Source organism: Manduca sexta, chromosome 12 (genome assembly GCF_014839805.1).
Source record: "Manduca sexta isolate Smith_Timp_Sample1 chromosome 12, JHU_Msex_v1.0, whole genome shotgun sequence".
Classification (NCBI taxonomy): Eukaryota; Metazoa; Arthropoda; class Insecta; order Lepidoptera; family Sphingidae; genus Manduca; species Manduca sexta.
In genome coordinates, this window is record NC_051126.1 from 9,315,233 (window position 1) to 9,340,298 (window position 25,066).

At 35.4% G+C, this 25,066-nt stretch overlaps 2 protein-coding genes across 5 annotated transcripts; one reads left to right on the top strand and one right to left on the bottom strand.

The window, feature by feature from the left end:
• Positions 1-48: 48 nt before the first annotated feature.
• On the top strand, positions 49-21,961 carry LOC115446459 (transmembrane protein 94). 4 transcript variants are annotated; one of them, XM_030173124.2, is made up of 28 exons: positions 49-269; positions 412-668; positions 2,189-2,296; positions 2,677-2,825; positions 3,246-3,398; positions 4,002-4,210; positions 4,448-4,667; positions 4,953-5,153; positions 5,641-5,825; positions 6,023-6,146; positions 7,344-7,478; positions 7,772-7,917; positions 8,682-8,812; positions 9,018-9,094; positions 9,324-9,523; positions 11,247-11,357; positions 12,220-12,346; positions 12,528-12,716; positions 13,344-13,472; positions 14,457-14,536; positions 15,055-15,178; positions 15,498-15,551; positions 16,063-16,185; positions 16,678-16,845; positions 17,165-17,441; positions 17,654-17,747; positions 20,728-20,904; positions 21,689-21,961. In XM_030173124.2, exons 1-28 carry the CDS (start codon positions 157-159, stop codon positions 21,759-21,761), a joined length of 4,134 nt encoding a protein of 1,377 aa, XP_030028984.1. In that variant the 5' UTR covers positions 49-156; the 3' UTR covers positions 21,762-21,961. The 4 variants fall into 4 exon arrangements, with proteins under 4 accessions (XP_030028984.1, XP_030028985.1, XP_030028986.1 ...); XM_030173125.2 differs by lacking the exon at positions 15,498-15,551 and having other exon boundaries at positions 157-269; XM_030173126.2 differs by lacking the exon at positions 11,247-11,357 and having other exon boundaries at positions 157-269.
• Positions 21,962-22,489: 528 nt separating this feature from the next.
• On the bottom strand, positions 22,490-25,042 carry LOC115446465 (dual specificity mitogen-activated protein kinase kinase 6). Its single transcript, XM_030173132.2, has 3 exons — positions 24,675-25,042; positions 23,957-24,122; positions 22,490-23,580 (listed from the first exon to the last, which is right to left on the bottom strand). Exons 1-3 carry the CDS (start codon positions 24,743-24,745, stop codon positions 22,804-22,806), a joined length of 1,014 nt encoding a protein of 337 aa, XP_030028992.1. The 5' UTR covers positions 24,746-25,042; the 3' UTR covers positions 22,490-22,803.
• Positions 25,043-25,066: the final 24 nt, after the last annotated feature.

Here is a 25,066-nt window from a genome sequence, read left to right on the forward strand (position 1 = left end):
AATAAAATATTACCAAAAGTAACATATTATGTAATTTATATTCAAATTTCGGAACGGTACTTCAATTACTTCATCCGTATTGTATTATTTTTTGTTATGATCGAAAGTACTATTAAGATAAAAGTAGTATCAATTATGTGAATAGCAGATCGGAAAATGGATGATAATCGACATACCATACTGGGTAATTCAACTAAAGATGCATTGAACAAACTTCGCGATGACATATATGGTGTAATCCAGGAACATAACAAAAAGAATCCTACTGGGTATGTTTGGTTTTTATATCTTATATTATCAAACACATAACAAATGTTACTTAATTACAGTTTCTTGTGTTAGATTTTATTACTGCAAGTTGTATTTCAGGTAATTTGAATACAGTAAAATAGGTTATATTCCGTTTTTCAGGTACGGTATAATACGCGACATAATATCTTTTTCTTCCGAGAAAGTTCTACTATCAGGAGTTGCGTACACAATCACATTTATTTACATAATATGCTTGATTTTGACTTACCTACTTGGTGTGTCAGTACAAGCGCATGCATATCTGATTTGGGAAGCATTATTTTTATTTATAATACTTGTGGTAAATTTCTTAGTAGCATTCAATGAAGAGTATTTGTACAGGAACGAAATACCTCATAGAGTAAGGAAAGTTTTAGGTAAGTAAATATATGCCATTATCATTATTCATTGTTTATTTCGTATCATAAAATTTGTTAAAAAGCCTTGGCCTGAGTACCTAAGTTTTCTGGTACCACTGAGGGACAGACCATAACATTGTGTTAAAACATCATATTTGAACTCATTGTCCAGCACACAGTGTAAATATAACCTCCATGTCTCGAACATAATCAATTTGTTATGGTAGGTTGAAAACACAAAATAGCCTTGTGCTTACTATGCAGGAGATGTTTTTTATACAAACAACCCAAATTGTTTGCATACAAAATACACATTACATTATTAACATCATTTTTCATCAATCATCAAAAAATATATGATTGATATAATGAAAATATTTTGAATAGTATATTATGAATTATATAAGGTCCCAGGGTTAGATCTCAAATTAGGCAAAGTGATATTTGGGTTTCATTACTCACTATCTGCCCAGAGTTTGCAATGTGTGTCTGATATGGTAATAGGCTCGCCCCCAATCACATGAGAGGGAACACACTTGACAAAAAGTGGGTGCCCTGGTTATACATCTGCCTACACCTTTAGGGGTATAAACATGATGTAAGTAAATTTTGAACAAAATAAACAGCAATAAAAAAACATTAAAATTTTTCACATCCTAATGCTACTAAATACTACTATAACAGAATTCTTCACAAAGGCAACATAACACTTTCAGTCAGAAATAAACCCATGCACATGCCATATTTGCACTAAGACAAAAAAACTAGAACTGGGATTTTGGTAACTCCATTTGTTATTCATGGATGATTATTGGCTCAATGTTTACTGAGGTAAAGATGACTAAGTGTGAGGTTTTATTAATTAATGCAATGTCAAAATGACCCTGTATGTATTAAGCCCTAGTCCATCACTACTAATTTAAAAGTACTACAGATTACAAGTTTAAATTTAATTTTGTAACCACATCTTCTAGCGGTTGTTTCACTTTAGTACCTTTTGGCATGGAGCTCTTAGGTGGTTTAAGCCCTTTGACCATCTATGTATACTTGTTCCAGAATTACAGATATATGAATTAAGAATAGCTAAAAGTTACCTGGCAGAAATAGTTGTTTTGCTGATAATTTTAATTATTTTTAGTTTGATTTTAAGCTTAGGTAAACATAGTATTTTTTCTTTGAGAGATAGTACAATTGAAAAATTATTTCAATTTCAATTTTTTGTTGATCTTCATTTAGATAAGTAATAAAAGTTTAAAATTGTCTTAATTTTATCATTTCAATATTTGAAATATAATAATTGTGTTTTTCAAGGCTTTATCTTGGTAATTAATTACGACACTCCTTAATATAATAATTTAGATTAGTTTTTGTTATCTAGCCAGCTTGTGTTTTAGGCATTTAAATTATGTAGTATTTTTCACTGGGTAGTCAGTTATGTTTATAACTGCCCAGCAATGAATGCCTGGATAAATGTAGCTACACAATATACAATTTAAATTGTTTTAAGCAAAAAAAAAAATATTTATATTTATTTTCAGATACACTAGATGAAGCCATTGAAAAAGCGAAATGGAAACAAGACCACTATCCACATTTATGTGCTCCGTTTTCTCCATGTGTTATTCTGCAATGGACATACAGAGATGGTAATTGCACATTTGCAACAGACTAGCTCAGTGAAGTTTAGAAAGTTGGGTTACTTTGATTACATGAATATATTATACATTTAAAAAAATGTAATGCTTGAAATAAATAACTGCATTGAATTTCATGATATATCCCTTATAAAATTCAGTTTAAAATATTAAGCTCAAAAATATTGTATCATTCTTTATTTGCTAAGCCTTGGCTACAAAGTGTAAATAGTATGGTGATTCGAAAAACGCTCAATCTGTCTTATTAGGGAAAATTACAACTGCAGACTTATTAAAACTAGATGCAATTGCAAAGTTTAGAATTAAGGCTCTTTCTATCTTCTACTTTATGGCCCGTAATATTTAATGAAAAAATACTTTATTTTTAATAGCTACAATAGTGAATCTTCCATGGGCATTACTAGTGGAAGGTGATGTGATAGTACTAAGGCCGGGTCAAGAAGTACCCGGGCACTGCAAAGGGCTTCAACCTGAAGATCCTGAATTATTTTTTGGACAAACCTTTCAGCCCAGCTCTCAGGTATAACACTATTGTACTCTTTTAGTAAACAAAAAAATGAGTAAATAATCTTCTGTCTCGTTTGCCTTTTGGTATATATTGTCGCTGGTATTAGTACTTTCGTTCTATCAAATATTGTACAATAATAATGTATTAAGATAAACAATAAAAAAACAGAGACAAAAAATATCGTAATAATATTTGGTAAATACTATTTTGTTACGTAATTACATTTATTTTGAGAAATATTCAAATACGAAATGTAGACATATTTATTCCTAATCTTTCACATTTAAGATTTTCAAACGTTTTAGTCTATAATCATTCCGTGTCTTGAAAAAGCAGTAGTTATTAGTTTATATTTTGTTACACTTTAAGAGAAGGTATAGGCAAGAAAACAATCATTTGCCTGGCACATATAAAGGTTCATTGTTGTTGCAGCATAAGGAAAGTTTCAGTGTTCCACGTATACGAGTACCTCATCAAAACAAAGCCTACAGAATGTGTGAAACGCCATACTTGAAGAATTTGAAATTGGCACTTAAGCAGGCTACTGCCAGACCTGTCACAGTTTTTGAGAAACAAAGGTATTTGGTAAGCATAAATCTTTAGTGTATCCTTATTATATTTAGATGAATTTATTATTTGCTTCATCAAAATGACGCAGTAGTCAAAATACGGCACACCAAAGAACAAAATTCGCTCATAAATAAATAAGTACAGTATAACCTGCTAGTGGTTAGCTTACTTACGTCACTGGGCGACATGTTGCGGGAAAAAGAAAAAGATCTGAATATGTCGCTACAACTCTGTCAACTTTTGCTCATTGCAATATATTAAATAGTTAATTTCTACTTCATTATCCAACCAATTAAACCGCTGTATTAAACGAATTATAAACGGTTTGTTTGTAGCTTCTAAAGCGCTACATATTAAATATTAATGCGTGAAGAAAAATCTTTGTATCCCTTTTTAAGAACATTGCGCGCATGGAGGAGTGTGAGATTTCATACCTATAGAGTGCAGAAAAATAAAATGTATGTATATTTAGGTACTTACATTAATTCCGACCATTCGACGACCGCTAGTATAAAACAATGTACAAAATCAATTATAGGTATATTTGATTGGTATTATGGCATAGCCATTCTGAATAACACTAACATACATAAATATATGTCTGTGTTAAAATTCCAGTGCACGGTGAAAATAATGGAGGGTATTGTGTTGCCGCTGGTGATATCGGTGGTGGTGGTCGCCAGCTTCATCCGGCACGTGTACCACCTGCCGGGCGTCACGCACTGGACCGAGATATACTTCCTGCAGACGATCGCGGCGTCGCTGCCGCTGCTGCAGATCGTCTTCCCCATCGCTTGGGTCACGCTCAACTGCTGCGGCATGGCTAGGTGAGTTACACATTTTGATCTTATTGCCATATAGTCTGTGGCAATGTGAACAAACAAAATTAATGTCCTTTTGTACTCGTATAAATGTACATTTCATGTATGCTCTTTACGAGATCGTTTGTAATATAAGTGTTGATGGCTTCTTTTTTATGTAAACTTGAATGATGAGATAAGCTAGTAGCAATATACTGAAAATAACGCTTACTATAATAATAATATCATATATTACTATTTCAGGTTCAAATTATTGTCAGAAACTCGCCAAAAATACGTACGTCCCAAGTCGTGTTCGATATCAGAGGACGCAAGCGATCCCCTCATACAGGCTCTGAGCGAATCTAGCCTTAAAGCGGAGACCATAAAGTCCATCGGGAAAATATTTTGTAACATACTGATCGGCAGGGAGGACATGGTGACAAGGACAGCGAATATCGTTCACGTGCTTGGATCGCTGTCTGTATGTGTATTTTATAACTATAGACAAACACACACTTTTCCCGAATCGATTAAATTTATGAGAAACTACTTTGCGGCCACGATTATATTCACGCCCTCTTAAGCACTTGAATGAATGGGTAATGAAGAATATCACATTTCAACCTTTATTTTTTTTCCTAGTATCTAGTAGCCTCTATTTTTAACTAATGCCATCGTAGGAATACCAGACATTTGGTTGTCCTCTGCTAAATTCTGGTATATAAATGTACTTTATAAAAAAATATCATTGTCATGAACTTTACAGGCTCTATGTTGTGTGGACAAAAAAGGAGTATTGTCATGGCCTAATCCGACAGCAGAGAAAGTGTTCTTGCTGCGTAACTCTGACCCAACGTCGCATAACTCTAGTAAAACCAGTTTAGTTGGCTCTATGGGACATCAAAGTAACATGACATTAGACCAGCAAGGAGATGTTAAGAATCCGGAACCGTCGACTATAGCTGAGGTATCTTAGACATACTATATATTTTTGACTGCCTCGGTGGCGTAGTTGTACTGCATGCGCGGTACGGCAGCGCTCTGAGATCCTGGGTTCGAATCCCGGGTCGGGCAAAGTAATATTTGGGTTTTTCTGCTCAATATCAGCCCGGAGTCTGGAATTTGTGTCCGATATGGCGATAGGCTCGCCCCCTATCACATTCTGGGACGGAATACACTCGGCGAAAAGTGGGTGCCTTGGTTGCACCTCTACATACCCCTTCAGGGATAAATGCGTGATGGTGTGTGTGTGCGTGGTCATATTTTATCATGTTATAGGTTATTAAAATATTTTGACATTTTGAACAAATATTGTATGCAGTGTTTACTAGAAAAAAAGTTGAAAGTAATCATAACTTAGAAAACTGGGTAACGAGTTAGTAATGTTGTCCGACCTTTACGGGCTAAGTGTGGGAAGAGAAGCTCGCAACGAATACCGATATAATATGTGTCAGGTGCTGGACTTGACGCACGACCAGAACGCGCCGTTCAGCGTGGAGTTCGACGACCAGCGCTGGCGGCAGCACCTGTCGCTGCTGAAGCCGCTGGGGCTGGCGGCGCTGCTCAACACGTGCGCGCCCGCGCCGCGACACACCTACGCGCACTTCTGCGCGCACCTCACGTGCGAGGCGCAGCTCAGGTGCGCGCCGACCTGTGTACTAACTCATGAACGCTCCAAATATTTTATCTTATTTATCTTCAAGAAGGAGTAAAGCTTTTCAATTGCACGGCACGGCCTTGCACATTGGCATACAGAAGGGTAGTTGACGTAAGAGGGAGGAGTTCCCGGAGGATAGTCACCTACGGTGTGTCATAAAAAAGGGCTTTATTTTCTAGTGAACATCTGGTTCCGGTGACGAACCGTCGGTGCCTGTGCGAGCTAGCAAAACAAATCGGCTTTAATGACTCGGTGGCCGCGTCTTATACTATACAAGACTGTCTGTCTATATTCAGGCATTTGGTAAGTTAGTCTCCATAGTCACTACACGGCACCATACTTAAAAATAGATAAGCATCATTTTATAAATGCGAGAATGACGAGGATTGATTGGCCTCTATACATATAGAAAAAGTAGACCTACCTATGGAACAATAAAAACACCCGTATAAAATACGTAAGGTAACATATAAAATATGACTACTAAGAACTAGACAATACGTTATGAAGCTTTATCTATATCTTCTATTCTATACTTATGATAAATCTGTAGAGAGGTCAATTCTGTACATGAAATATATTTCCAAAATAACTATCAGGGGGTGATTAGGGATCGATACTGATGCCAAAAATGCAATTAGTAAAATTTTTGTCTGTCTGTCTGTATAACCGTTATAGAAACAAAAACTACTCGACGGATTTTAACGAAACTTGGTACAATTATTTTTCATACTCCTGAGCTGGTTATAGTATACTTTTCATCACGCTACAATTAATAGGAGCAGAGCAGTGAAGGGAAATGTTGGGAAAACGGGAGAAGTTACTCCATTTTTTAAGCTTCCGTCGCGTGTGCAACCTTAATGGTTAAAGCTACACAGAAATCATATATGACGGAAATGTTGTCCTTAAAATTATGTAAAAAATATCCCACGACAGCATATGTCTATCTTTTATGGTTGACTCACAATAACACGTGTAACTCCCGATAGCTTAGCAGTTCGAAGCTTTCTCATTATATTTGTCTACTCTTACGTTTATAACACTCTCAGTCATCCCTAATTAAAAAGTTAACATTATTAAATATTCCATAAAAAAGAATCATAGAAATCGGTATAGAAACACCAAAGTTATACATGAAATACGCTAATAATAAGCCATCACGTGTGAATACTGAATCATGCTATATGCTTCCTTCGATTTCACCAGGATCCCATTATCAGACCCTGACCGGACAATCGGACCACCTGCATACCACCATACATTAAAAAACATCCCGACAAATTGAGCACCTCCTCCATTTTTGAAGTCTGAAATCCACGCGGGCGAAGCTGCGGGTGGAAGCTAGTTTTAAATAATGTAACGTGGCTTAATAATAACACGCATAAAAAAAATATGTGCCTACAAAAACTGTTTTAATCAATCTTTGTTTTACCTCCTTTTAAATGAACGCAAAAATAAAACAATGAGAACATAATATGTTGAGTTGTTTGGTGAGCGCAGCAGGCGGACACGCTGCGGCGCGAGACGCGGTTCGTGCGGTCGCTGCAGCTGAGCACGCGCGTGAAGGTGCCGCTGCCGCACATGCTGGCCGTGCTCGTCAAGGACCACGCCAGCCAGCTGCAGATGCTCACGCAGGTCACACTACAGCCATAGCTACTGATTTATTTACAAACTATCTAAACAATTCGATTATAAAATTATTTTTCTAATTTCATGCCTCGGTGGCATAAGCTCTCCTCGTATCACACCATGGGACCGAAACAAATAAGAACAGCGAAACATTGATGTATCAGTTGTCAGCGCATAACACAGACCAATATTTAATATGCTAACAATTTTTAATTGATTTTGTTTTGAAAGGTTATATATACTGTTTAAATTTGCTTTGTGTATTGTAAAGCGCTAATCTTAATCTTTAAATGATTCAGGGCACGGCAGACATAGTGCTGGACTCATGCGTGGACTACTGGAATGGGCGCGACCTGACTCCCATATCTCCATCGGATCGGAAAAAGATCATCGATTTTTATCAGAGAAACTCGCTCACTGCCTATTGTACTGCATTTGCCTATAAGTATGTTATCAAATAATCTATTTGCCATAAATAAGTTATTTTCGTTTGTTTTCATAAAGTGAAAAATATTATATTTTCGTTCTTCTGTTTCGCATATATATATATATATGTAGACTAGCTTTTACCCGCGGTTCGGCCCGCGTTATAAAGTCTTTCGGGCTAAAGTTTTCCTTTATAAAATAAAAGCTATATATTTTTCCGGAGCCTATGTTCTTCCCAGAGTCTCAACCTGTCTCCATACCAAATTTCATCTTAATACGTTGGGTACTTTTTGAGTTCAACACGTTCAGGCAGACAAATGCAACGGGGGACTTTGTTTTATAATATATTTTTGTAGATTTTTTTTAAAAGGAACAATCCCGTCATACATCATTGTTGCATAACTTTAACCGATTACGCAGCGCACGCAACGGAAGCTCTCAAAACTAATAAATTTCCCCGCTTTTGCAACATGTTTCATTACTCCTCCGTTTCTATTGGCCATAGCGTAATGATATATAGCCTATAGCACTCCACAAAGGGCTATCCAACACAAAAAGAATTTTTCAGTTTGTACCGGTAGTTCCTGAGATTAGCGCGTTCAAACAAACAAACAAACTCTTCAGCTTTGTATAATAGTATAGATATAAAAGTTTTGTAAAGCGATGTATAGATTAGAAAGAAAACTTGCGTCACGTAGTTGTCGGCAAGTGGTTTTGATTGTGTTGGTGCGCGGTGCACCCGCTTGTGCGGGCGTCAGTAAGCAGTGCGGTGGCGGTGTGCAGGCCGGTGACGCGCGGCGTGGCGCCGGCGCTGGCGCGCGCCTACCTGGAGCTGCCGGCCGACAGCCGCGCGCTGTACGCGCCGCACGAGCAGCACTGGGCCGACGCGCCCGCGCTGCACTTCCACTCCACCGGTAACTCACCCGCACAAGCATTACTCTTCTTCTACTGTATTTCCTTCTCTCTATCTCTCTCTCTCTCTCTTATCTTGTCTAAATCTAAATAAATAAATTGTAATATTACAACACTTGGTGATCACAAATCAATACAACAATACACTATAAACTATAATTTAATAAAATAAAAAGGACAATAAAATACAAAGCCATAACATTTCAGATTCGTTATTGTTTAACGAAGTGACCGATGACGATGTAAAAGATGCCGATGGGTATTTTGACTTGCAGTGCAATCAGGTACGTAAAATTTTTAATTGTAAACCTAAATTTTACAACCATTAAGAATATGAAATAAATAAGATATATTAGATTCTATTTGTAGTATAATCATCTTTAACTAAAAACAAGCTAATTAAGTTAGCATCCCCAATGATTTAGTGTGGTATTACACTTATTCTTTTACAAGACTTACATACAATTTTACTAGATTTGTCTTAAAGAACAAAACTTAAAACATTTTCCGCAGGTGTTCATAGGCATGGTGACGATGCAATACCAAGCGCAGAGTGACATGGTGGAACTGATAGAAAGGTTGGAGCGCGCGTGCATCCGCTTCGTGCACTTCAGCAAGGAGAACGAACTGCGCTCGCGCGTCTTCAGCGAGAAGATGGGCCTCGAGTCCGGCTGGAACTGCCACATATCGCTCATGAGCGATGAAAACGTCAGGTACATTCGTAGACACCGTCTGTTTTATCATTTATTTGTATAATTGATGCGGTAACCGATATCACTAATCATACAAGAAATAAGGGTTTGTAAAAATGACGATTACGAAGCATCACAGTAATATCATTCATAGATTTGACTTTTAATATTTGAAACATGTGACACTATTTTATAGAATTTCATAGATCTATAAAATCCCTAGGCTAACTGATATTTAATCTCTATGTATATTATTTATTATGAAAATTCAACATACTTATTGACATAACACGAATCGACCATTATATTCCAATGGATGGGCTACAATTTTGAATTAAAGAATTTATAAATATAATTTAAACACTCTTATTTACAATAGATGCAGTTTTAAGCTAAAAGATTATTTAGGGCTTATTTATTAATAAAATGTAATAACAATGTTGATGGTAATGTCTTGAGTGGATCATCGTGTGGCGCTTCAAGGTGTATCGAGTAACGCGTTTGTCATTATGTGAAGCTATAATCCCTATGTTTTTAGTCGGACTGAAGATAGTGACTAGAGATGAGACAGCTTCCTTCGTAATCACAAGTGGGCTACATTTTCCTATATTATATGCTGTAGCTATTAAAGATTATTCCTAAAGAGTATGAGTGAGTGAATGTACGGTCAATAGTTGCCTTTCTTATATACGGATTGACACAAAAGCGAGGCAGGTATTAGCCGTATAATCATTTCATCTCTTTTTATAAATTGACCTATGTCGTGGCCGTTGCATGTTGAAAACTGACAAAAGTGGTAAAAAAGGTAACTGTTTTCAGTTCAACCAAAAACATTGCGGTTCCCTGTATTAAATGTTCAAAAGTATCATGATAACACTCATCCATCTCGCACACACCACACGGCACATGTATGATTTCTTTTTCTAAATATTAGATTTTACTTTATAGACAACCTGTTTTATGAGTGTGTACATTAGTTGATTTCAGTGGTATAACAATATGTTGTGGGGCCCCCAATATTTTCTATTCGACATTAATAAGACTTGGCGTATTTGTCAATTATTTGCGCCTTATGACCAAAGTAATATCGGCTTTGTGTAATCTATGAATAAAGTTATTATTAGATTGGCTCAATATGGCAATATTTTTAATGAATAGATAATCATTATTCACAATGTAAAGCAGTCTGTTAAGCTGTTAAATTTGCCAAAATATAATATTATGATTATAAACACCAAGGGGCCCTTCTGTAAATATCAAAAATAGTTACGCCACTGATCTTATGTTAGCATACAATTGATGTTGTCTTCTATATCGAAATACCAAGCAAAATATTTACTTACAGAATGTTTACAAATGTGATACTGTACCAATCTTTATCATCAATGTAATATTATTTATTTTCATAAATTATAATGATTAAAAATATGGACTATATTATAAATTTAAACAATATTTATTATGAATTATTTATAAAAAGTAATATATTGGTATAATAAATAATGTCATACTACATTTATCGCAATGAACATTCACAGTGAAGTTATTGTTTTATAAACATTTATATGTAATATGCTAGTCCATCTTTAGAATTACATAACGTCAAAATTAGTGAAAAATACAAGCATATTGTCATGCCTAAACTCCAATGGAAGAGGCATAGATGCAAACAATACGCAAAACAATGTTATAGTTAACCTCAGATTTCTTAAGCAGCAATGTATAAGACGCGAGTGTCTTACAGTAAGAGCGCGTCGCCGCTGTCGTCACAGACGCTGGCGCCGGGCAGGGAGGCCGCCAAGCTCGCTAGGGCGTACCAAACCTATGACGTGCCCGCACTCGGCTTGTGCTATAGGTTTGTTTCTATCTCGCTCTATCGCCTGCATAGCCTTATCTCACGTTTCTCTCGCGATCAACTGATGGCTTTGATATAGGAAAATGTCGTTGATATGGGTTGTCAAAACTTTTTTCAGACAAATAAGTAATATAATTTACCGTTTGTATGAAATTTAAACCCAGGGTACTTGATTACTTTTAATATTTTAACGAATAATTTATTATTCTCTAAATAAATTTTATTAAAATATAATAATGTTGTGATTTTCTTGTTTGTAAAACGTGTTGTTTTGTCAATATAAAGCCAAGTTGAACTGCCTTTCATCATTTACTTAGAGTGAACAACGTGATATAAAGCTTGCGAAGTTTAATTACATCAGAGATGTTTATTTTGATCACATTTTATAGAACCGTCGCATTAGGAAAATTAGCCGTTTTAGTTAGAACATCCAAGCATGCTTGAAAACTTTAAAATGTGAACAAAATAATTATATTTTTAATTTAAGCCTTGCATTTCTCTTAACCTTATGTGAGCTTTTATAATTTCAATGCTTGAATTGTTAGTGTGATTAAAACACATACAATATAACACGACATCTACACGACATCGAATGGAACTAACAAGTGTTAACAATTAGAATGCACTAATGGCCTACCGGTATTATACTGCTCCCGGAATAAAGCCCCAGTAATTAGCCTATAATGTACAATTGTTGCCCCTCAGCACACTTGGCTTATATTGCCAAGCGCGATAAAACTTCCCCTTTCCATAATTTTCTATATACCCTCGAGTGATTAAGATAAAAAAAATACGTATGCGTGTATTATCCTTTAAAAATATCACTTATACCATAAACAATAATTAATGCGTATGTCGCTAGTAACAACATAGCGTCGTCTAAAGCATTGTCGATGTCGGCGCCGGGCGCGATCAACCTGGAACACACGACGGTCAAATTCGACAGCGAAATAAAGAAGGCGCGCCATTCTATCACCACAGGGTTGAAGGTATATATTTTGTGTATTTTATTTAAACTATTTAAATGCAGTAAAAAATTATCTAGTTTAAATTTTTAGTGCTAACCATCTTAGGAAACTAGTCCTTACTTAGTAAATGAATAGCATACTATCTTGTTAAACTTTTAAAACTCGAGTAATTTATAAAAATGAATTTATGAATATTATGCAGCCACAGCGTGGCAGTATAGCGACGAGCCAGCCGTCGGCGGACTCGCTGCTGGCGGGCGAGGCGGACGAGGCGGAGGAATGCGGCGAGGCGGCGGGCGCGGAGTCGCCGGCCGACGCGTGCCGCTCGCTGTCCTGCCTCACCGACTCCACCGACCACTCCGCGCCGCTCAACTTCGACATGAGCAACAGGGTATCACATATACACTTATTATCGAGCAATGACTTTGAAATTTTCCATGAACTTCAAAAAATACTAGCACCGATGTGAGTTAATTTTTTTGCCTTTATCCTGGAAGGAGTAGGTAGCAAAGAGGTGTAACCAAAACCCCCACTTTTCGCCATGTATGTTCCAGACCATAATATGATATAGAAAAAATAATAAAAAATTCGAAGTATTGTGCCAGCGTTAAGTCAGGAAAGAGGCTTTCGGTTCTTATTAAAAAAACACATGATATTTGTTAGGCATGCACTTGTTTCTATTTTGTAAGATATTTGTTATACTTTTCCACGCTATGTCATGTCTTTCATAGTAACATACGCTAGTCAGTCTAGTCTAGTCTAGTCTACGCCAAGTCTACGCTATCTTTGGAGAACAATAAACTATCTCTATACCAATCAAAATAAACTTAAATTGACATTTATTTTTATTGATTTATTCTCGACATCGTTCCGAAGATAGCCATAAAGAATCGTTTAATGATTGAAAAAACTCACAATTTATTACCTACTTTAGAATATCACGATCCACATCCCTAGTATGTAGCACTAACTGCAGAAGTAAGGGGTTGTGTATAAGTTGAGGTATGTGTGTACGCAGGCGAAGCTCCCGCGCGGCATCGAGAACATCCGGCCGCACATCGAGCAGGTGGACAACGTGCCGCTGCTGGTGTCGCTGTTCACCGACTGCACCGCGCGCTCCGTGCAGCTCATGACACAGATCATGCAGGTACCTTCACACCAGTGCCCAAGGGGATGGACCCTTGGACCCTTCGTCACTATTATACACTGCAATCTTGTTGGCTGGGAAGAGCCATGACCTAGATACCTTCCCACAATCGTTAACGCTAACGTTATGTATAAATAGACGATAGACTTATCGATAGGATATATAATTCCCATACATTTTTCTGTTTTATTAGCGTCAACGACTGTAGAGAAGCGTCTTGGTTAGGCCTGAAATTAGGTGGTAACTACCCGCCATCTTCAGTCAAATATGGTTTTATCAATATTTTATCTTGATCTTTTGAATTTTCCATTTTTCAAATACACTCATGCCTTTTTTATCGCCGAAGAAATACGTATGTAGCGATTTACGAAAGCTGGCACTTTAACAGTACTCACACCGATTCAAATTTACACAGTACGTTAAAAAAATCATCTAATTGAAAGGAGATACATATCTATGTCAAAAAAAATCGAGCTATACTTTTTAACTTAGTTGATTCGTGGACAATGCGTCGTCATGGCGCATGATACTGACGTATTTATTCATAGAATCTAATATGCGTCAGCTTTCGGTAATATCCAAAGAGAATACAAATACGTAATAATATATACTTATAGAGGAACAACTAGTGCACCCAGTTTCCGCTGTTCGTATTTCGTGATATGCAATAGGGGACGAGCCTATTGTCATTTCGAGTACAAATTCTAGACTCTGGGTTGATACTGAGCAGAATAAATCCGACTCAGTTATAGAACACGCGACGTCAGCAGCACTTGTGCAGTCGAAACAATACAACCGCGCCATCGATCCAGTCAATAATATATATTTCTTTTTATATTTCTGAACGACCAATAATATATATATATATATATATATATATATATATATATATATATATATATATATATATACAATTAAAATAAAAGAAGTGCGAGAAAATGTATAATATCTGCCTAAGTTACATATCTGTATTGATAAATGCAGGATTATGGGGAGGTGGTTTGTGTCATGGGCTCTGCTGCCAACTGTCTCAACATGGAGATATTCATGCAGGCTGATGCGAGGTACGTATACATCTTCAGAAAACGCACTTAAAACAATTACTATTTAATTTAACTGTAATAATATCGCTCGATGCGTTTGCTCAATTACTTAGAACTGTAAAATGTCTGTAAAAGACCGAAATTGGTTAAGCACGGTTTTAAATGCATATCTTCTGGAGGAACGAGGAAATGGACCATTCAGAATAAAGTTATATCGTAACATTCATTTATTTTCAAGATTAATCTAATATGTTAATAAACGATGTTCAATATCTACACATTGAACATCGTTTATTAACATATTGACTGCGGTGACAACAACAAAACAATGTACCTATCCATCAGTGCGGCACGCAAGGAGTGTGTTGTCTCGCGCTGGCAAGTGGTTGAACAACGCGAGTGAGTGAGACAGCGTGACATAGGCACATAGTAGTAGTGTGGTGCCGCCCGGGAGCCATATACAATGTGTTAATGTTATCTACGAGTGAGTGGCGCCCGTTGTTGTTATTTTACTGATTTTGAATGATATTCTAACGCAGCATCGCAGTGGAGCCGTTGTATCCAGTCTTGTGTCAAAAGATGCCTCCATATCAACTGCCCGACTCGTGCATAGGACCTATAGACTTGGCGAGGGCTCTTAACTCTGTACCTTGCTCGCTGTCGGTGAGTTCACTTTTGTTTGTTTAGCAACAGCGATATTTCCTAAAAAGTAGTTTGTATACATTGTGGGTAGATGCAAATATGCTGTTTTGAATATTAAACTTTTTTATTGTTTATGATTTTTGACATGAAATAATGCATCGTTATAAATTTAAACAATCTTTAATATACTGTGTAATCATAATGTTTTTAAATTATCATCACGAAATATATTTATGAGATACTAATCGTATGTATACAGAGAACTTTGTTTTCCTTTTATATATATTTAATTGTATGTACCTATTATATTAAATGTCTTATTTATATACACGCTGCACAGTTGCAAAACAAATGGCAAAACCAACCTTTCACTAACTACAATAAAAGTCAGAGAGTAAGTACAGAGCGCATTTATATGTGCATGAAAATGGAAAGTTCACTGCTTCTCATTAATATATCACAGCGGCAGAAAATCGGGCACCCATATAAATTAATATGAATGGATCATTATTAAAAGAACAAATATCAAAAAATGTCGCATCAGCAACACTGTCTCATCGGATGTATACGTACGCGGCTAAGACCAAATTAATGTAAGTTTTTGTTCCATAATATTGTATTTATAAATATTTTTAACAATAAAACACAACATATTTCACCAAAATAATGTATACATTTGTTTGTAAAGATACATTAATTTGATCTGCATCGGCGTTACATCCATCTAATGTGGTTGGGTTTCAATTAAATATAATTAATAATAATAACATACAATAATCGATTGATTTTTTTAAATGATTACGACAAAGCTATTTGAGTAACAAATCATATGCTTGCTGTGTTTTTTTTTTATTTATCCTTAATATGTTACATGTATATGAGATAGTGATTGTTTTGCGGTTCAGATGTCGCGCGACGCGGACGTGTCTCTGTTCACGTTGATAACGATGTCGCGCCACTACATGATGTGTTTGTGGAACAGCACGCAGTTCTGGATATGCAGCATGTGTTATATAGCGTTGTTACAGGTAAGTTAACGTCTATAATGTTCCATTTGAATTACATATAAAATGCATATTTCGAAAAGATGAACTTTTGTAACCTGAAATAGGTTAAATAGTTCAGGTTATTATATGAAACTAGCTTCTAGGCCTGCGTCTTTGGCCGCGTGAAAGTTTTTCCTGGAATAAAAAATAGCTTATAGTACTCAGCAGTAATATATTCCTATTATTGAATAAAAATTATAAATCGGTTTAGTACCTAATTCCTGACATTTGCCCGTTCAAACAAAAAAAATCTCCAGCGTTATAATTAGTATAGTTATAATGAATAATGTCTGACGAACCACTTATATATATATATATATATATATATATATATATATATATATATATATATCTGTTCTCTTTTTCCACTTACTTTTATGTCATGCTATATTATATTAGCGTGTGGTTCATTTATATTTGTTGTATCGATGGTTAAGCGCGGATAGGAATGGTTGACGAGAGTGTCGTGTGCAGGCGGGGTCGCTGTGCGCGCTGCTGCCGCTGGCGCTGGGCGTGGGCGGCGCGCTGTGGGGCGCGGCGCTGTGCGTGCCGCTGCTCGGCGCCGCGCTCGCCTTCGCGCCGCTCGACCCCGCCGTCATGACGCGCGCCGCCACGCGACCCATCACCACCATCGACTTCAACGTTAGTACTATTTATACTAATGTCGATAAATTAACGAATGGGGATGGAACAACGTGAGTGAGATGGAAACCGATAAACTAAGATGGCGCGTGCAATGTGCGGGGTGTCTCCTCCCCCGCACCTCAGCTCATACCCTCAGGTTGCCACAGAATTTAACCCAACATTCAAATTGCCTTGCATAGCACATCAATAGTTTTAATTAAATTAAGTAATTATATTTTGTTGGTTTTTCTGCAATAATAAGCTGACCTTATTGATATGTAGACAGCATTACCATTAACATGACTATAAGACGTAAATAACAATACATTGATTTCAGATGGCAATATTTGTATTCTGGTGCTACGCGTGCAAGTTCTTACCGTCAGTGATAGCGATACTTTGTCTATACGGGTTTACATTGCGGAGTTTCTGCGAACAAATCGCCGCCGCGACAAACGCAACTGACTGTTGGATAGTGTACCCGGTGAACGTGGGCAACTTCTCGCCGAGCCACGACCTCACCACCAAGAGCTGGCACGGCTGGGGAGACGACTTCTACGACGGACTGTACTTAGCGCAAAACATTACGCTCGCACTAATGACATTGCATTTAAGTAGGTATTTGTATTTATTCTTGTATGTTTGATGAAAAATCATATTTTCGTATAAACAATAATATTAAGGTGTAAGACAATAAAATATTATTATCATTTAGCTTTAAAGTAACCTACTTCAGAAAATTAAATATTATATTTTCAATAAATAAATCTTAAAGTATCTTAATTCATTATTGTCCAGTATATTAACAGCATGAATATGTTTCCAGTTGTGATCTCATTGTCATTCGTACACCGACATTCTTCCATATGGCAGAGGAAATTTTGGACAAACAGGGTGTGGTCATGGACTGTGATCATTTTGTAAGTATTCTATAAACGTTCAATGTCATCCATTAAACGCCTACATACATTATTCTTTGGATTCACACAATTAATTTATTCATAGTTTTTTAAATCAATTAAGAGCGTTTACGCATCCGCGCGCCGTATGTCTCAAAAACAGCACTTTTCGAGGGAGATAATATCCATCAAAACATTATTTTAAAAACATATGAATTAGTAATTATTATAGAAAATTTTGTTGTCTAAAAAGTTAGTAGAGAAAATTTTTAGATTTATTGAGTATTTGTAAATTGTTTAATGATTACTGAACAGAGGTTTTCAAATTTGCGCTTCGAACGTCTATTTCAAAGCTCAAAATATCTTAAACCACTAAGGAACATAACAATATGTTATTTTTATCTAACTAAGAAGATCCTGAAGAAAAAAGTTAGTGGAGAAAAAATATCTTTTTATGTTTAATTTATGAGAAATAAAAATTCAAAGAATTCGAAAATTTCAGAAATGTTGGTCATTTAAATGATTTTTTTTTATTACTATAGCTTACTTAATTGAATATAATATTGGATTACTATAATAGAAGAACATCTCCTTAAAACATACAATTTAAAAATTCTACAAAATTAGTTCTGTTATTTTTCTATAAATATTTTAAATACCACTATAAAACGCAACGCGCAAATCGTTTCAAATTAGTCCGCCTTGAGGCTTTCTAGAGAGAGGACGTATCGCTCGTCGCTCCGGCGAGACTCCAGTTGGACTTTGCTGTGCGTAGAAAAAATAGTCACGTGTATACAGTGATTGCCACATCTTAGTACTTTAGTAAGTAAAATATTTTTTCTTTAATGATTGACAATAATTTTAGTAGTTACTATAAATTATTATTATATTATTATGTTTCAGACACAATGGGAAGTAAAGCTATTTCTAGGCAAGAAAAGGAAACGTAACAACGCTGAAACTTCGGCTAAAGCAAAGGCTAAAAGATTGATGTACTAATGTTATAACATGCGTCTGTAGTTATGGTTGTTGCTTTTTTAACTCAATAAACACTTGAGCATAGTTACTCGAAGGAAAAAAAATCTCGGAAACTATGCGTCTTACATAAATTTTGTAAAGTCATAATTTGTAGCAAATTGTTTTGCCTACAAATATGTTTTTTTCTCCTTTATCCCGAAATGGTAACTCATACCTGTTCTACCTGCATAACATTCGATAAGTTAAATTTGGTAAGTTCTATGGCAAAGAAAAGAGTTAGGAATAAATAAGTAAAGTTGTACACAGACACACAACAGAGCAACAGGTTGTAGTATCGAACATTTACAACTATTGAAAGAGAATGTTTGCTTGCAGTCAACATTTTTAATGAAGTGTAATATGTGCAATATGGAATTTAAGCGCTAAGAGATATACTGATAGTATGGACGTATATCGTGGAACTGTGAATGGAGCTATGATGACTGAAGTTGGTAGATCAAATTTAAACGAACAGTTAGCTTCCATAGATTTACCAATATTAACGCAAAATGTTTACATGAAATGTTACGACGAGTTAGCTAAATGATTGAAATTAGCTGCAGAGGACAGGATGCAAGAGGCCGCTAGGGAAGAAACTGATAAAGATGTTGCCTGTGGCGATGTAAAAGACAGTATTCCCATACTTACAGTCAAAGCTGACTGCTGTTAGTCAAAAAAAAAGTACAGAACCAACTATTTTGCTTCGTCGTGTGTCGCAAATATTATGCAAAACTATGGATATAGAACTGGTAAATTGTTATACATGGATGTACAATCGATCGATTGATGATCGATGTCACTGAGAAGCAATACCTATTAAAAAAAAAAAACTATCCAAAAAAATATAACCAACTTCCGAAAAAAGAAGTCTTTTATTTCTCACTTTTTAGTTATACACCTAAAAATGACATCTCATTACATACACCTTCTGACTCAAAATATAAATTCCAATATGTAATTTCTAATGACTTAATTTAAACTTTCAATACGCTAAATATTAAAAACTGCAGATCTATGGAGTAATTATGTGGTCCATTATAAACATCGTAGCACAGTAATTTTCCTGATTTATTGTCTGATTACGGAGTTCTGGTGCCTATCTTTCGGCTTCATGATGAGCTCCACTTTACTACAGGGTACTTTCTAAATGCAAATGCTTAAATTTTTTAAGCATTTGCATTTAAAAAGTGAAAATAACAATTTGTAAAATTGCCGTTAAAATTTGTGATAAATGTTTATTTTTTTATAATTACAAAATGATACATATAAACTATTTCATGATGAATTCTTATATATTTAATAGTAGAATTCTTCATTTATCATAAATTCATAAATCATAAGTTACATTCCAATTAGATAATTAAAGCGAAAAAATCAAAATTGGTTGGTCTGACTATAAAGATAGCCGACGCGCTAACTCTACGCACACAGCTACGCAACGGCTCTGTGTGAGTGAATTTTGCGAAGAATTACCTATTGTTGACTTCACGCGCGGCACGTAAACGCTCTTAAGTTGTTTTAGAAAATTTTGTGAAATAAATATATATTTTTATATTATTGAGATATTAATTTCAAACTAGAAGTTTAGTCCTCTTCCCAGATAAATATTACTTTTAGAAAATAAATTAGACTTGAATCTTATACGTAACAAAGTAATTTTTAAAAAGCTTCCAAACTAGACTAGAACTATTTAGTTCGTTTAGTTTAACTATTTAGTTCCACTACGCTGTTCGTGGTGCCATTGAAATCACAATTATGAGTGTTGTCAAAACAAAAATCCTATCAGATTTTGTTAGTGAAAATAGATTTTAGTAGTAATAAATATTTCGATAACTCCAAAAGAAATACAATTAAGAATTTTTGTCGGCAATCTTCAATGCTATATAACGCACGATTGTGTTATTTAATCCACAAGTTACACATATCTAAGTAAGACCCGTTCTAAAGAAAATTGAACAGAATAATAACTAGTTGCGTCTTCCAGGTTGTTACTCCAAACCATATTCAGTGTGGTGATGCTGAGCAGTTCGTACGGCTACTGCGACAAGTGGGCGCTGTGCTCGCTGCAGTACCGCGTGCCGTGGCAGCTCGCCAGCACGTACCTCGCCTCGCTGCTCATCGTGTTCGCGCTCAACGAGTTCATCAAATGGCAGGAGATTAAGTTAGTCTCTTTTACTTAAAAAAATGTATAAAGAACGTTATGTATTTCCCAAAGAGCAAATTACCAGGATAGAAGAACATAACACTATGTGAATTTAAAACATACGTCTATCCGTATGCCTTCATCCAAATCCGTTCAGCGGTTACGACGTTTACCTTTAGCAAACATTTGCAATTATGATATGAATAGGAAATAAGATAGACGTTATGTGTGTAGATTATAACTAAATAAGTCTTGCATATAACATGAGTGATGGTGGCTGCAGTAGCCAGAGTGGTAGTTTGGGCTTGTAACACTGGCCCGCAGTAAAGGTAGAAACAATAGGAGGAACAGCCAATTCTGTTTGTCCCTCCACATTTTGTCCTCTGTGCGGATCGATTAAAATTATAATAAGTAATAAATCTACATTAAGACACCTCTAACGTTAAAAAGTATTATTGTAGTCCCGCCTATTGTATTAGCGTTGGGGCTTGCGGTGACTAAGTTGTTACACATCGGAAGCTGTTCGACCTTTATAAACGCTCATTTAGACGGAGCAATTATTGCTAGAAATAATCATACTCAATTATTGTAAGCAATAAAATTTCCTTGAAGACACTGTAAAGAGTACCTACATTAATGCGGGCCGGATATGTTACGCCATTACGCACGTTCAGACGGAATAACTAAACAATAATTCCATAAGACTATTGCTAGCAATATTTGATCCGTTTAAATATGGTTTAATAGATAAAAATCACATGCTATGTTAGTCTCTAAATATTATCTGTTGACGATGTTTCAGAGCGGACATCCGCAACCAGCGCCGCGCCCGATTAGACTTCGGTACAAAACTGGGAATGAATTCACCGTTTTAACCAAACGGAAAAATCTAGTCAATTACTCTTTAGTATATTTTGTTAATTAATGAACAAACGGTATCCTAATGAAGCCAATACGATGTATTTTTAAGAGAAAATGACTATGTACTTAGCACGTACGTATTTTGTACTTATTTTATTTATTTATATTAATGACACTCTGTTTTGGTGATTTTAAAATAAAAGAATAAATGAAAGTAAGTTATTTTATTTAACCTAGTCATAAGATGTATCTTACTATACCCTAAAATTGTGTATTTCAGGAGCAACTCGCGAGTTGATCTATTATGCCAGCGCCATAAATGTTCGTAAGCCTCAGACAAAGATATTACACTCAAGAAAATACTTTATTAACACTTTTTTTTTATAAACAAATTTAATGAAAATATACATATACCTAAAAAGAATCTTGTGAAACAATAATTTTGACTATTCATTTCAACAAATTGAAGTTAGTTTTGTATCAAATTCAAACTGATTTTTTTAGTCCTACTGTTGCCGATATATTTTGTGCACAGTAGTAGTTGATTTGCTTGCTGTGGAACAATTGATATACTTGCCTTGTTGAACAATATACAAATGGTTCTTCAAGGCTATGTCAAATTATATTCCATTCTTTATATCCAATATGAACACAGCATGCCACAATAAAATTAGAATAGGGTGCCAAAAGTAGATTACCTGTTTTTAATTATAAAGGGAATAATAAATAAAAAAGAAATAAATAATGCATAGACAAAAACAAATGTTTATCAAGAATAATTAATTGATTTGTGATGCATTCACTAACTAAGTATTCATTATTGCAATTGAGTCCACAATGCCAATAGTTTGATCATCTTCAGGTTAGCAGCGTACTTAAAATATGAAACACTAGCATTCTGGATGTTGTATAAAACATTAAGACAATGTCAGTAGCTAACCCTCACTAACTATAAATTTGTTAATAACATTAATAACAATCTATATTATTGTTAATGAATAAACACTTGTACTTATTGATAAGTAATATTATGTTTTAAAATAAATGTTCCTATCATTAGGAGTCATCTGGTAAATTCAGTATCTCTTGAACAAAAGAAGCTACATCAGTTTCCTTTTCACTGTGCTCCTTACAGAATGGGTGAGACAACAGTGCTGTGTAATTAGGTCTTTGTCGGTAATCTTTTTGCAAACATTTTACAATCAAATCCTCAAACTCTGGTGAGAATTTGTCACTTGGCAGTCTGGGAGGATCATCTTTTACCACTTGCTTTAATTGCTCAAAAGGCGAACCCCAAGTGCTGTAGGGAAATGTGCCAGTCGCAAGCTCGATCATAGAGATACCAAGTGACCAAACATCACTACGAATGTCATATTGCCCTGGATTACCCATAGGGTCAATTCTTTCAGGTGCCATATATGGTTTACATCCTGCATCTATGGTTTTTGCAACTGAGTCAACAAGATGTCCAGAGATACCAAAGTCACACATTTTAACTTCTCCTTTTCTATTTATCAAAATGTTAGATGGCTTTACATCTCTGTGAATAACTCTGAGCTCTGAATACAAATAATGCAGAGCACTCACAACAGAAAACGCAATTTTGCCAAGAATGTTTTCTGGTATAGAGCGTTCATTTTTGTGCACTTTCAAATAGAATTTGTCAAGGCTCATGTCCATAACCTCCATGCATATCCACACATCACCTTCTCTGAACATTGCACCATAAAAATGCACTGTAAATGGACATGCACTGGCCCTCATGGACACATCTAAGTCCATGAGTAAACGTTTCCTCTCCTGAGACTGATTATTCAATGTTGCTGTGATTCTCTGAAACACAAACACTTTATAAATAAATGTATTGATTTTAATGAAAAAATATATTTTTTTACAATCTTTAATTATCAAGGACACTAATAGGAGGCACTAAAGGCTGAATAACAAAGCAGTAATGGTGAAATATTAACTGAAGAACTGAAAGGAGTAGATCCATAGTATGTTACTGCAACTAACATTGTTTTTTGAAAACATATAATACAATAACATAAGTATAATTTAAAGAGCTCTTGTCTCATTTTACATTTACTAAATTATGTAATAAATATACAACCAACAATTTAATTCCTATTTTGCAGTGCAATGTCCATTATCTACAGTTATTAAAAAAAACGTAACCTATTATTTACTGCCATAAAAAGAACCATACCTTAACAGCCATCACAGTGTTGCTGGGTATATGACGCATCTTCTCCACAATGCCATAAGCTCCTCGGCCCAGGTCACAGATCTTCACCAGGTCATCAGCATGTACAGTGAATGTTTTATCATCAACTGTTATGGTGGTCTGTTTGTCCAAGTTGCCAGGTGGAGTCCTTTATAAGTCAATAAAGATCAATAATTAGTAAATACTTTAGGATAATTGGAACAAATCTTAATCATAGATAAAGCCATATTTTTTTATTACTGGTGATTTTTCTCATACATATAATGAGTTAACAAAAACAAGTAAATGGTTCTTGATATGAATATGATAGATTAAAATAGTAAAAAAATCAATAAGAATATCAGATTCTTTTGTAATCCTAGAAAAATCAGAAGCATTAGTTTCAAATGTCACAGTGGACTGGTACTTATTGGAATGTGTTTTATTTGTATCATAGAGTAACAAAAAGATGATTGACTCATATATCGAAATTTTTTTAACATTTATGCATTTTTCTGTACAAACAAACATCTAAAATCTGAGAAACTATGGCGCGAACGCCATGCTAAAAGTCTAATGAGCCGCCCTCAAAATAATCATAAAAATAAGGAAAACATTGATAGCTGGGCCTAATATACATCGCCTGTGCCGCCAAGCAACGGGCAACCGGAGAGCTGCAATGAGTAGATGTATATGATGTAGAGAACTAAAATTTACTCACACGACTTGCTCCTCCTGCGGTTTAAAGTTGAACCCAGGCGGTGGTGGTTTTTTAATCGGTTTTCGTGGCATGTTTCTTGAATGAAATAACACCAAACTGCCTGATTATAACAAAACTCGTAATATCACAACGAAACGCTCCTTGAGCGCCCGTTATCGCATCTAGTACAAATTACAAATGATTTCAATAAATTTGTATACAAACATATTTCACGAAATGTTGAACATAACCATAAATAGCAATCAAAGTACTATGTCCTGTAGTCTACGACGATTCTTTTTTACATTTATTTAATATTTCCAAAAATGTATGTAACAGACAGGCAGGTAACTACAGATCTGACATGAAACTACTAAAGTTGTTAGAGGTAAAAAAAGTTGTTATTATATAAT

Bases quoted from the DNA above. Each gene is read 5' to 3' on its own strand.
- LOC115446459 (XM_030173124.2), top strand. From the start codon at position 157: ATGGATGATAATCGACATACCATACTGGGTAATTCAACTAAAGATGCA. The intron at 12,347-12,527 runs GTATATATTTTG...AATATTATGCAG, and splicing joins CTATCACCACAGGGTTGAAG to CCACAGCGTGGCAGTATAGC. The intron at 15,552-16,062 runs GTAAGTACAGAG...TTTGCGGTTCAG, and splicing joins ACTACAATAAAAGTCAGAGA to ATGTCGCGCGACGCGGACGT.
- LOC115446465 (XM_030173132.2), bottom strand. From the start codon at position 24,745: ATGCCACGAAAACCGATTAAAAAACCACCACCGCCTGGGTTCAACTTT. The intron at 24,123-24,674 runs GTGAGTAAATTT...TGACTTATAAAG, and splicing joins CCGCAGGAGGAGCAAGTCGT to GACTCCACCTGGCAACTTGG. The intron at 23,581-23,956 runs GTATGGTTCTTT...TTTGTGTTTCAG, and splicing joins ACACTGTGATGGCTGTTAAG to AGAATCACAGCAACATTGAA.